The sequence below is a fragment of the Pangasianodon hypophthalmus genome, chromosome 9 (genome assembly GCF_027358585.1).
Source record: "Pangasianodon hypophthalmus isolate fPanHyp1 chromosome 9, fPanHyp1.pri, whole genome shotgun sequence".
NCBI lineage: Eukaryota > Metazoa > Chordata > Actinopteri > Siluriformes > Pangasiidae > Pangasianodon > Pangasianodon hypophthalmus.
The window spans coordinates 7,521,199-7,533,225 of NC_069718.1; the positions used below are offsets into that span (position 1 = coordinate 7,521,199).

The window sequence follows — 12,027 nt, forward strand, 5'->3', positions numbered from 1 at the left end:
ATAATAGCAATAATAATAATAATAATAATAATAATAATAGTTCAACAATGGGATTTTATTCCATAGTGTTCCATAATTTATTCCATATTCCCAAATAATATCGACTCTTCTGGGAAGGCTTTACACTAGATTTTGGAGTGTGGCTGTGGGGTTTTGCTCGTTCAGCCACAAGAGCATTAGTGAGGTCAGGCACTGATGTTGGGTGAGGAGGCCTCTCGCCGGATGGGGAGCCTCAATGCCCTCGGGAGGTCGATCTGCCAACCCTGCTACCTATGGTGCTTCAGGGCGCACCGGTCTCCGGAAAGCGTTTCTCCCAGTTCTCGCCCGGGAACGTAGCGGGTCTGGGAGGCTCGCGGCCTCCCAGGAGGCCTTCGGAGCAGCTAGTTCGGTCGTTCCCTGTCGGTTCGCCGCTCCAGGGCACCAAGCTAGCCGCTCTCGCTGTATCAGAGGTCAGTCTCAAGAGGCTGATCCCCTTAGTGAGCTATTTGGCAGCGTGGAAACTTCTGCCGAATGTGTCTCAATGGGTCCTGCGTACTGTAGAGAGAGGCTATCGAATTCAGTTCGGCTCTCCTCCGCCTCACTTTTCTGGGGTTCTTCCCACTCTCGTGGGTCCCGAGCAGGCTCTGGTAATGGAACAGGAAGTAAACACTCTCCTGAGGAAGGGGGCGATCGAGGTGGTCCCTCCTCGCGACAGAGAGTACGGGCTCTACAGCCGGTACTTCATTGTTCCCGAGACAGTCGCGAGAGTGAGAGAAGGCCGGTCACTCACTGTGAAGCAGTTTCAGTGACTGCTGGGTCTGATGGCAGCTGCGTAACATAATACCTTTTGGCCTGCTGTACATGAGACCCCTACAGTGGTGGCTCAAGACCAGGGGGTTCTCCCTGAGGGGAAACCCGCTCCTCATGATCAAGGTCATGTGGCGGTGCCTACGTGCCTTAGACATGTGGAGGGAACCTGGGTTCTTGTCTCAGGGCCCGGTGCTGGAAGCTCCTTGTCACCGCGTAACGCTAGCGACGGATGCATCTCTCGCCGGATGGGGAGCGGTCATGAGTGGCCACTCTGCCCGTGGTCTGTGGAGCGGCCGCCATCTCACTTGGCACATCAACTGCCTGGAGATGCTGGCTGTGTTTCTAGCACTGAAACACTTTCTCCCGGACCTAAGAGGTTGCCACGTGTTGGTGCGCTCCGACAACATGGCAGTGGTCTCTTATATCAACCACCAGGGACTTCTGCGCTCATGCCCCCTTTACAGGCCGGCGCTCCAGATCCTTGTGTGGTCCCAGGGGAAACTCCTCTCGCTGAGAGCAGTTTACATCTCTGGCCGTCTCAATATGGGAGCAGACGCCCTGTCGAGGCAGGGGCCGATGCCTGGGGAATGGAGGCTCCACCCCGAGGTGGTGGAGCAGATATGGCGCATGTTCGGCCGAGCTCAGGTGGATCTGTTTGCAACTCAGGAGACGTCGCTCTGTCCCCTCTGGTTCTCTCTGACTCATCCAGCTCCCCTAGGACTGGATGCTATGGTACAGACGCGGCTGAGGCTGCGTCTGTACGTCTGTGTGTCTGTATGGGGAGAGTGCGCCGGCACGAGGTCCGCTTGCTGCTTGTAGCCCCGTTCTGGCCGGGCCAAGTATGGTTCTCGGACCTGATTTCCCTTCTCGACGGCTCTCCATGGGAGATTCCCGTCAGGAGGGACCTCCTCTCACAGGCGGGGGGCGACATCCTTCACCCCCGCCCGGAGTTGTGGAAGCTGTGGGTGTGGCCTCTGAGGGGGCACAACTCAGAGCTTCCGGTCTCTCAGCCGAGGTTGTTGGGACCATCCTCCAGTCCAGAGCTCCCCCAACAAGGAAACTGTATGCCCTGAAGTGGAAACTTTTCACTTCCTGGTGCAGAGACCGCCGGTTCGACCCTGTTCACTGTCCAGTTGGTACAGTGCTGGAGTTCCTGCAGACCCGTCTCTCCGCAGGGTCAGTCAGTGTGCAGGCACCCCCTGGTTACACGTTTCCTCCGCGGTGCGCTGAGGCTCAGACCTCCAGTGCGATCTCGGGTCCCTCCTTGGGACCTGTCCGTGGTTTTAGAGGCTCTCTGTAAACCCCCTTTCGAGCCCATAGAGGAGATTTCAGACCGTCTTTTGATGTTGAAAACTGCCTTTCTCTTGGCGATTTGGCGATCCCAGGCCCTCTCTGTGGCCCCTTCTTACTTAGACTTTGCGCCTGGTCTGGCCAAATCGTTCTTGTACCCCCGAGCGGGGTACGTACCGAAAGTTCCCTCCTTGGCACCACGGCCAGTCGTGCTGCAGGCCTTCTGTCCTCCTCCCTTTCGGGAGCCCGACCATCGGAAGCTTAACTGTACGTGTCCAGTGCGAGCACTGGATGCATACGTCCACAGAGCTGCCCTGTTGAGGAGGGCGTTTCGACGCAGCTCGAGGTCCTGAAGGGGAACGTCTCCAGGTTACGCATGTAACCATGGTTCCCCGAGTGAACGAGACGCTGCATCTCAGTGCCACACTTCTGGCATCCCTGCCGCGCTTGCCTCATTTCTCAGAAGCTAGTTTGCCGCTCGGGCTTTTATGCTTCCGGGTCGCTACGTCACCCCGCCAGTGACGTCTCGCCCATCCATTGGACTGATTACACATGTTATTCAGAGCGCGGTTACGCTGAAGGTGTTCACATAGCGCTTCGACGCAGCGTCTCGTTCCCTCGGGGAACCATGGTTACATGCGTAACCGGGAGACGTTTTAATTAAGTGCATAAATCTTAAAATGTGTTTCTGGGTCAAAGTGACTAAAAATGATGGAGCACGTGATAATCACAAAATTAGTGCAATGTTTATGAAAACAATGTAGCATAATAAGCCTACATTTCTTATAAAGTAACAGCTCACTTAAAAAAATATATTATGTTTTGTGCTCAAAAATGTATGTTGAAAGAAAATTATATTGTAAACATTGTCTCACTTATACATTATATAACATTGTCTCATACATTATGTGCTGCTATTACCTTATGAACTGTAATTATAAGCTGCTACAGTGTGTTCATAATGTAATAAATTTCTCATAGAATTAGGTATTACTTCATGTGAAAATCATTATTACATTAAAACATCATCACTTTATGAGCTCAAGATTTTATTACATTATTAACATTGTATTACATTTATAATGTAATATTACGTTATGTGCAGTTATTACATTTGTACATTACGTTACAAGAGTCCTCTGTTGCTGTGATCAAATCTCCATGATTTAGCTGGTCACAGTGTCACTGACCAACACCAGCACAAACTCCACACCATGCAGCTGCAGCCATGAGGTGTTCAGACAGCAGAGAACAGCAGCACTAAACAGAGAGCTGAAGGACCAGAGCAGAGTAAACTCCCTAACCATCGACACGAGCAGTGGGGCACATACACAGCCAACAGAACAAAGGACACTGTGCCTGACCCATGCCTAACAGACATGCATCAGGCCCTGAAACACCAAAACCAGGAAAGTCCACCACTCAGGTACGGGACTGTTGGAGCTCCACTGCAACCAGCAGGTAGTGAACTGATTGGTGTGAACTGATGCTGTAAACATGTTAGAAACATAATGTAAGTAGATGAGAGGTGGCATCTCAAATCTCCTCCTCTGAACAGGCCAAATATCTTCAAGAGTAAAACACAAATTTATATCTATATTACATCACAGCAGGGCCAGCTAGTGTAAATGTGACAGTGGGGATAAGCCTTTCCTCTCTTACTGAAATAAGCCTTTAAAATAATGTTCAAATTTTGGCCTCCATCTTGGCTTATTAGCTTCTAGTAAATTTGCTTCTTAAAGTGGATGAGTTTGTACTTTTGAGGACCCATGAAAAACAGCACCACCAACATTTGTAAGAAAAATGACTTTTAAGTTGTAAGAAAAAGAATTTTATGAAGAAGTGAGGCAGATTTCTTTCTAGCCCAAAAGCTGAGAATGTTTTCCACGAATTAACTTCATTTATGTAGTCTTTGTTCATAAATTAAACCTATCTAAGGTCTTTAGATGTATTGCAGAATTAATTTTATCATTCATATTTTCTGATATGCTGGAGTTAATGTCAAACACCACAGTGAGCCAGTGTGTCCCAACATCAGCACAAAACTAGCACTTATTAGTAAGACAATGTCAGAAAGACATGAAACCTAACCATTAGGTAGGAATGTTGTGGTAATGTAATAGTGGGTTTTCTGGAGGTGGGATGAGTGAAGGCTGTTGAATGATGGGATTTTGCTGTGACACAGGAAAATGTGTATATGCACAGAAACAGAATTGTATGAAAACCAGTCTGTGTGACCAGGATAGTTTAGATGGTGTGCATGTGTGTGTGAGTGTGTGTGTGTGTGTGTGTGTGTGTGTGTGCGTGCGCGTATGTGGGGTGGAATAGGAATAGCAGTGTATAGGAAAGCAGATGCTGAGACAGCAGATAAGCTCAGATGGATGGAGTTAAAATGTGAGGAGTGATATCAGATAGAACAGGAATGAGTTTGATGATCAGATACTGATTTGTTTTTGTAAAGCTGTGATGTGTTCTGCTGTTACAGTTAGCACCATGACTTTGTAGAAAACTACATAGGTTGTGGACATGATCGACTGCGTGTAGTGTGGTGTGATGGTAATTGAGAAATTTGTAATGTGAGTTTTGAGTTAGTATGGTGTGGTTCCTCTCCTCCACAGAGTGTCATTGTGTCGTATCACATCCTCCAACTCAGCACCTGCAGTCGCTCCCAGCTGCAGCAGTGCAGTCTCTCTACAATCTGACTGAGGGAGGTTTTTGTATGACTCTATAACACTGTGTGAACCAGTAGCCAGTGATATCATGGTAACTCTGACAGTAGTAATCTCCTGCATCTTCAGTCTGGACTCCACTGATGGTCAGAGTGAAATCAGATCCAGATCCACTGCCACTGAAATGAGCTGGAAAACCTGACTGTAACTGATTTACAAATTTAATCAGGAGTTTAGGAGCTTCTCCAGGTTTCTGCTGATACCAGTGTAAGTAGTCACCAGATGAGCTCTTGTACACTGCCTGACTGATTCGACAGTTGATGGTGACTGTTTCTCCTGGAAGAGCAGATTTCACTGCAGGAGTCTGAGTTACTGTGGCTTGACCTCTGCATTCTGAAAAAACACACAACATTGCAGCATGAAACTGAAATATTATAATAGAAACAATAAATGTATTTGTATGAACAGACTATTGTAGAGATAAACTATGAAGCAATGCCTGACCTTGAGTCCACAGGATCAGTGTCCAGATGAAGACGGGGATCAAAGTCATGGTAGCTGTGGGTGAAGTTGCTGTAGCAGCAGCTCTGAGTCATGAAGTGTTAAAGTCACAGCGCTATAAACAATCCCAGAGCACTGAAGCATGTGCTGCCAATGCAAAGTGTCCTCTAAGTATGGAAACACCTTTACCGCATTCCCCCAATCTTACTGTAATTCTCACACTACTACAGAGTTATTGTGTGAATTTTGCTTCTGGGGTCAGATGGAGATTTTCTGGAAAATACCTTTAGGTCTAAAATGCATAAATAAGTGATTTAGATAGAGAAGCTTAAAATTTCACTTGTCAAAATGTCCAAATGAGAGATTTCTTGGAAAATATCGAGTTTGCAAGCACATAAATGTAGTAGAGAAATGACAGGAGTTCAGTCTTTGACTGTAATTCCATCAGGATTCAGACTGACTAAAGAGGAGGTGACAAGCATTATAATTTTATTCTTTACTATCTTTACACTGTGCTCTTTTTACTGAAACATCACTATGTTTAAACACCAGCGTGACAAAGAAAACTAATAAAGAAATCTTTAACCATACATTTGTGTTCTGTATATATAACCACCATTACTGAACTCTGTGTGATGGTGTCACTGGTGTAGCTATGCTGAAATAAAGCTTCAATGTGGAAAGCATGTCTCCTTTTTCAGTAGTGAAGTGTCTTTGGCAGCGATTTGGAACAGCACCTTTAACAGCAGGTCGAGTGCAGCGCTGTGTGTTGTGCTTGAGTGAGTTTGGCTGAAGAACCATGAACATCTGCTGAAAGTGTTGATCTATTCTGGGACTCAGAGCTGTTCATGCAAATGTGTGTGTGTGTGTGTGTGTTTCACTGGCTACATCTGATGCTTTATGTACTATTGGTGAGGAGGTTCGTTTTCGCTTCATGTTTCTTTGACTGTTCAGAATTTGCATAAAACTATTCAAAACATCTAAAGAATTCCAATAAAGTACAAAACAAGGGCAAAACAAGAATTTACACAATTATAAACAAGACAAGGAAAACTAGTAAAAAAAAAAAACAAGAAGGACCCAGAAACTAGTACCAAGACTAAGAAAGAAACACATATCAAGGCAGTAATAGAGTACTATTCAAGACCAAAATCTTGTCCATTTTCACACACACACACACACACACACACACACAGAGTCAGGTCAGGCTCCTACAGGGCTTGAGCTTTCTCTCTGAGATGATACACATTATAGGAAATAAAAGGAGTCTTCCACTGTTATGTATGAGCAGAGCAGGTAATGTACTACACACCCCCTAATCCCTTCTTAACACTAGCTGTGGATTGAGAACACAGGGCTGTCTGTCAGCCAGCTTTGTAGCCTGTTATTCACAGAAATGAATGAGGTTTTTACACCCAGTGCATGAAGACATGACTGTGAAATGTCCAGAAAACAGTGGAAATTACAGCTGTCACTCAAATCTCCTGATGACCTTTACTGAAGTTCTCACTCTCCTCTCTTTATAACAGAGGGAGGAGAAAGAGCTCTAATTGATATTTAATCTTTATTCAGTCTTGATCATGTAGTGATGGGTCTGTCAGCATCATCATGGCCCAGAGACAACAGACTGCCCCAAGTTAATCATGACTTAACTAGTAAGCAGATAGTTACAGGAATGTTGTATATGACTTTCAGCCACTTTTGAAGGTCCTGACTATGCAAAATTCATGGAACATAAGATATGTTTTAATCACTTTTATATCTCTTAGGATAAAAGCAATAAATCAGTAAATTAAAAATCAAGGATGAAAAAAAAACTTTAACTGGAAGGGAAATATGTGAATTGTTCTACATCTTACTGAACTCAAAGCAGGTGTAACTAATCAAAGTTACAATATGTCCATACATAAATGTACACAAGTGTGTAAAAATGAAAGGTGAATGACTTGAGCTAAAATTAGAAAGCAGGACGTGTATTGTTTCAATGTGGTCTCATACAATGTCACGAAAATTAGTGGCTATGGTTAGGATTAGGGGCAGGCTAGTGTTCATACGTTTTCTTACAAACTTCATTCATATAAAACTGAATGAAATCTAATTACTTTTCCTCATAAAGACTCAGAATCTTAATAACATACACGTAATTACACAGAAGAACTCAAAGTGGACTAGGAGTACAACAGAACAGGACAACAGGTGAGACAAACTGGACACAAAACTTCTGTAATGACAGAAGTGAAAAAAATGTCAAGGATCATGGATAAAGCGGGTCATCAGCTGGAGAAATCAGATATTATTAGAGCCGTGCCTCCACGCTATATGTCTCCTGACTCAGCACCAGCAGAGGGAGACCTGAACCACAGGATGGAACAGGAAGTAGAAGTACACTCTCCCAAGCATATTTTCATTTACAGCATTTGGCAGATACTCTTATCCAGTGTCACTTACAGAAGTAGAAGTGCTTTGTAGTCTCCATAAAAAAACACATCCTTGGGTCTAATAAAATATTAGGAAGCTAAATACCTGTTAAAGAGGAGTTAGTATTAGTACAGCAACACAACAACAGCACAAGACGAGGTTTTTAATTAGTGCTCATTTTAGTGCTTGGTGATTGAAGGGAGTTGGTCTTTGTTTGAAGATAGACAGTGAATCAGCTGTTCAGTCAGCCAGAGGAAGTTCATTCCACCACCTGGGGGCCAGGACAGAGAAGAGTCTTGATGCAATATAAGGAGAGAAGGTTAGTTAGTTTTCTAGAGCTACCTAGAGTCTGCTTGTCTAGTCAGATGTGTAACCCAAGAATCTTCTCCATAGGGATCACAAAATCTAGACATGAGGATGCATCTCCAGGGATATACAACAGCTCAGTCTTGCTGAGATATAAATGGATGACGATAGGCAGGGCAGGGAGAAAACGGGGGAAGATACAAAGTAATGATGTGAAAAGTAGAGCATGGTAATGCTAATATCTAGAGCTGATGAAGGATGGATGAAGACCAGGTCCAAAAAAGTTTACACTATTGTGTGTTAGAGGGCAGCTGTTAAAGGACAGGAGGAGCTACACCAGTGACTGAGCCAGAATCTGGAGCAGGGCCATAGTGTGACCTGAAACACACACAAGACAGACACACAGATTGAGGCTGCAACTAGATTAATAACAGTGACTGATATCAGGTCAGAATCAGAGACTGTAATGGGGACAGGATTAGTGATAGAGACTGAAAAAAAAAATTATCCACTAAACAGTTTCAGTTAGGACAAATAGCACCTCAGCAAACTAAAAAAACAAATTATCTTAAAGTAGTGGATGTGATGGAGTGTGTGCAGTGTGGTGTGATGATTATTTAGAGATTTCTAATGTGAGTTGTGAGTTAGTATGGTGAGGTTCCTCTCCTCCACAGAGTGTCATTGTATCGTATCACATCCTCCAACTCAGCACCTGCAGTCGCTTCCAGCTGCAGCAGTGCAGTCTCTCTACAATCTGACTGAGGGAGGTTTTTGTACGACTCTATAACACTGTGTGAACCAGTAGCCAGTGATGGAATGGTAACTCTGACAGTAGTAATCTCCTGCATCTTCAGTCTGGACTCCACTGATGGTCAGAGTGAAATCAGATCCAGATCCACTGCCACTGAAACGAGCTGGAAAACCTGACTGTAACTGATTTACAAGTTTAATCAGGAATTTAGGAGCTTCTCCAGGTTTCTGCTGATACCAGTGTAAGTAGTCACCAGATGAGCTCTTGTACACTGCCTGACTGGTTCTACAGTTGATGGTGACTGTTTCTCCTGGAAGAGCAGATTTCACTGCAGGAGTCTGAGTTACTGTGGCCTGACCTCTGCATTCTGAAAAAGAAATATTGTAGGATGAATTAATAGTAACTTAAATACTATAATAGAAACAATAAGCGTGTGTGTATGAAAAGATCTTTGGAGTGATAAAATATGAAGCAGTGTCTGACCTTGAGTCCAGAAGATCAGTGTCCAGATGAAGACGGGGATCAAAGTCATGGTAGCTGTGGGTGAAGTTGCTGTAGCAGCAGCTCTGAGTCATGAAGTGTTAAAGTCACAGTGCTATAAACACTCCCAGAGCACTGAAGCATGTGCTGCCAATGCAAAGTGTCCTCTAAGTATGGAAACACCTTTACCACGTTCCCCCAATCTTACTGTAATTCTAACACTACTACAGAGATATTGTGTGAATTTTGCTTCTGGGGTCAGATGGAGGTTTTCTGGAAAATACTTTTAGGTCTAAGATGCATAAATAAGTGAATTAGAGAGAGAAGCTTAAACTTTCACCGGTTGGTGTTTGTACTGAATGTTAATGAGTTTCTCACTGTAGTGGATTTATGGTGGAAGAGGCAGCATCAGTGTTGGCAGTGAGTAAATACACACTAATATTTTTGAATGTAAATTAATGTTTAGATTATTGTAGGGCTTAAATATCATATCATAACTTTCTATCAGTCTTCAGAAGGAGTGGAGGATTTATTCTCACTTTAGCTCAACACATTCAGTAATTTATTGCAAATTTATCATTAGTGCATCAGTATTTTTATTCAGTGAGGCATTATGGGTAAAACCTGTGCAATTGCACATCTACCTTTTGTGAATTTTCAGCTTTTATTTTGTGTAATTTATCTGTATGTATTACACACTAGCCGCATGCTCAGTTTAGATTTACAATCTTAGTGCTAAAAAAAAAAACAAAAAAAAAACCCACTAAAATGTAATAAATCAGTCAGAGAGTTAGTGTATTAATCAGCTGATGTGAACAGAAGTTGGTGTTTTTTAGCTGTTATGTAATAAGAAGTTTAAATGGATGGAGAGAGCAGTGAGTTTACAGCAGCAGGGTTTTTGTACAGCCATTAAACCTGTTTGTATCACTGTGGAGGACTTTTGGTGGAGGAACCAAACTGTCTGTGGGCCGTAAGTAACCTGTTTATTAATGACTGAGATGGAGTGTGTTCAGATTAATGACTGAAATGGAGTGTGTTCAGATTAATGACTGAAATGGAGTGTGTTCAGATTAATGACTGAAATGGTGTGTGTTCTGATTCATGTTATAAAGTGTAAATAATATACTTTATAGTTTTTTTTCTTTTTCTTCACATCCAATCAGTGAGATGTGATTTTTGTATAAGAGCCTCCTGTTTCTCAAATTTCCCTTATTTTAGAAGCTTGAGACTTATTTGAGTATATTTCACTAATAAAAGTGCTAATAGTTAATTATAATTTAAATCTAAAAACAAAATAGATATCAGTGTTTGTGCATATTACTGTGCCTTTTTTGTTGATTTATACTAACTACATTTAATATCTTCAAGACTGTGAGTCCATAAACAGAATTAATTGTGGAAGCGTAAACTGAATTTACTTAAATGGCAAATAATCTGTATTTTAAATGCTGTTTAATCAGATTATCAAATAAATGTAATATTTTTGTTTATTGAATTTCCAATATAATTTAATTTTATTGTCCACCAATCACCGAAATATTTACGATTGTGACTCTAAAAGATTTGAAAATATTTGAATTGAATGTGAAAGGTTTTTGATGCTCCACTGAACTCAGTTCTGCTCTGTAAGATATAAAGGGAAGTGAAACACACACAAAGAGCTGAAACGAAGCATGAGTGACTGACAGCTGTCCATTCCTGTCTCATCTGTGTGTCTGTGTGTGTGTGTGTCTGTGTGTGTGTGTGTGTTTGTGTGTAGGTCTCACCCAGCCCACTGTGACAGTGCTGCCTCCCTCCAGTGTGGACCTGCAGCAGGAGAAGGTCACACTCATGTGTGTGGCCTATAAGGGCTTCCCCTCGGACTGGAGGCTGAGCTGGAAGGTTGATGGGAGCAGCTTGAGCTCGGGGGAGAGCCACAGCACCGCCGTTCTGCACGCGGACGGCCTCTACAGCTGGAGCAGCACGCTGAGCATCCACCCGGAGCAGTGGAGGAACAAGGTGGTGACCTGTGAGGCCTCCAATGACAACCAACCTCCTGTGGTGAGCTCAGTGGACAGAGAGCAGTGCTAAGAGCTGTGAGCTCACACACACTTTACTCAGCTCACCTTCTACTGCTTCACTGTGTGTTACATGTGGCCCACTTTCATAATTTCATTTGCGTTATTAACGGGAGCTCACACACTCCTCAGTTTAAATCAGCTCTTCTTCTTCATTATCACCTAAATATGTGTTAAGTGTGTGTATCACTGCAATGTTCTGCTTTGAATTATTAATAAAAGCCTTTGAATCAGTAAACACTTTTTCTTTACATTGTTGATTATGCACATCACACACAAATCACCAATGCATCTGTCTCAGCATGTTATACAACCTGATTGTTCATGAGAAATAATAATAATAATAATAATAATAATGTTTGGTTTTACACCATACTGTCACTGGAGAATATAACTATATAACCTTTGGCTATATAATTTTCTAATTATAGCAGGTAACTTTCCCTGAGTCTCACAGCTTCTCCTGACTCAGAGTTCATCCTCCAGCCTCAAATCTCCCTCTACTGAGCAAAATGCTAGCGTAGCTAAAGCTATATGTTGAAAACATAAAAAATCAAGGTGATGAAGCCCTTCCTGAGACAATCACAGCTGATCCTAGTGAGTTCAGTAGATGTTTCTGACTAAGCAAGCAAAATAGCTGAATTTAATTAATGATACTTCCTGCACATGAGTGTTTGATGAGGAAGGTTTTGTTTTGGGCCCCCAAAAGTTCTGGAAACCAACAGATTACACACACAGACACAGATCAGTGTAAAAGACCCAGAAT

At 43.0% G+C, this 12,027-nt stretch overlaps 3 gene segments (V, D, J or C); 1 reads left to right on the forward strand and 2 right to left on the reverse strand.

The window, feature by feature from the left end:
* Window positions 1-3,187: 3,187 nt before the first annotated feature.
* LOC117598032 (probable non-functional immunoglobulin kappa variable 6D-41) lies at window positions 3,188-5,332 on the reverse strand. The segment is given in 2 exon segments: window positions 3,188-5,141; window positions 5,253-5,332. Coding segments are annotated over 2 exon segments (420 nt in total).
* Window positions 5,333-8,458: 3,126 nt separating this feature from the next.
* LOC117595715 (probable non-functional immunoglobulin kappa variable 6D-41) lies at window positions 8,459-9,325 on the reverse strand. The segment is given in 2 exon segments: window positions 8,459-9,091; window positions 9,208-9,325. Coding segments are annotated over 2 exon segments (420 nt in total).
* A 109-nt stretch (window positions 9,326-9,434) lies between these two features.
* LOC117598156 (Ig kappa-b4 chain C region-like) lies at window positions 9,435-11,499 on the forward strand. The segment is given in 3 exon segments: window positions 9,435-9,624; window positions 10,111-10,174; window positions 10,964-11,499. Coding segments are annotated over 3 exon segments (405 nt in total).
* The last annotated feature ends 528 nt before the right edge of the window (window positions 11,500-12,027 follow it).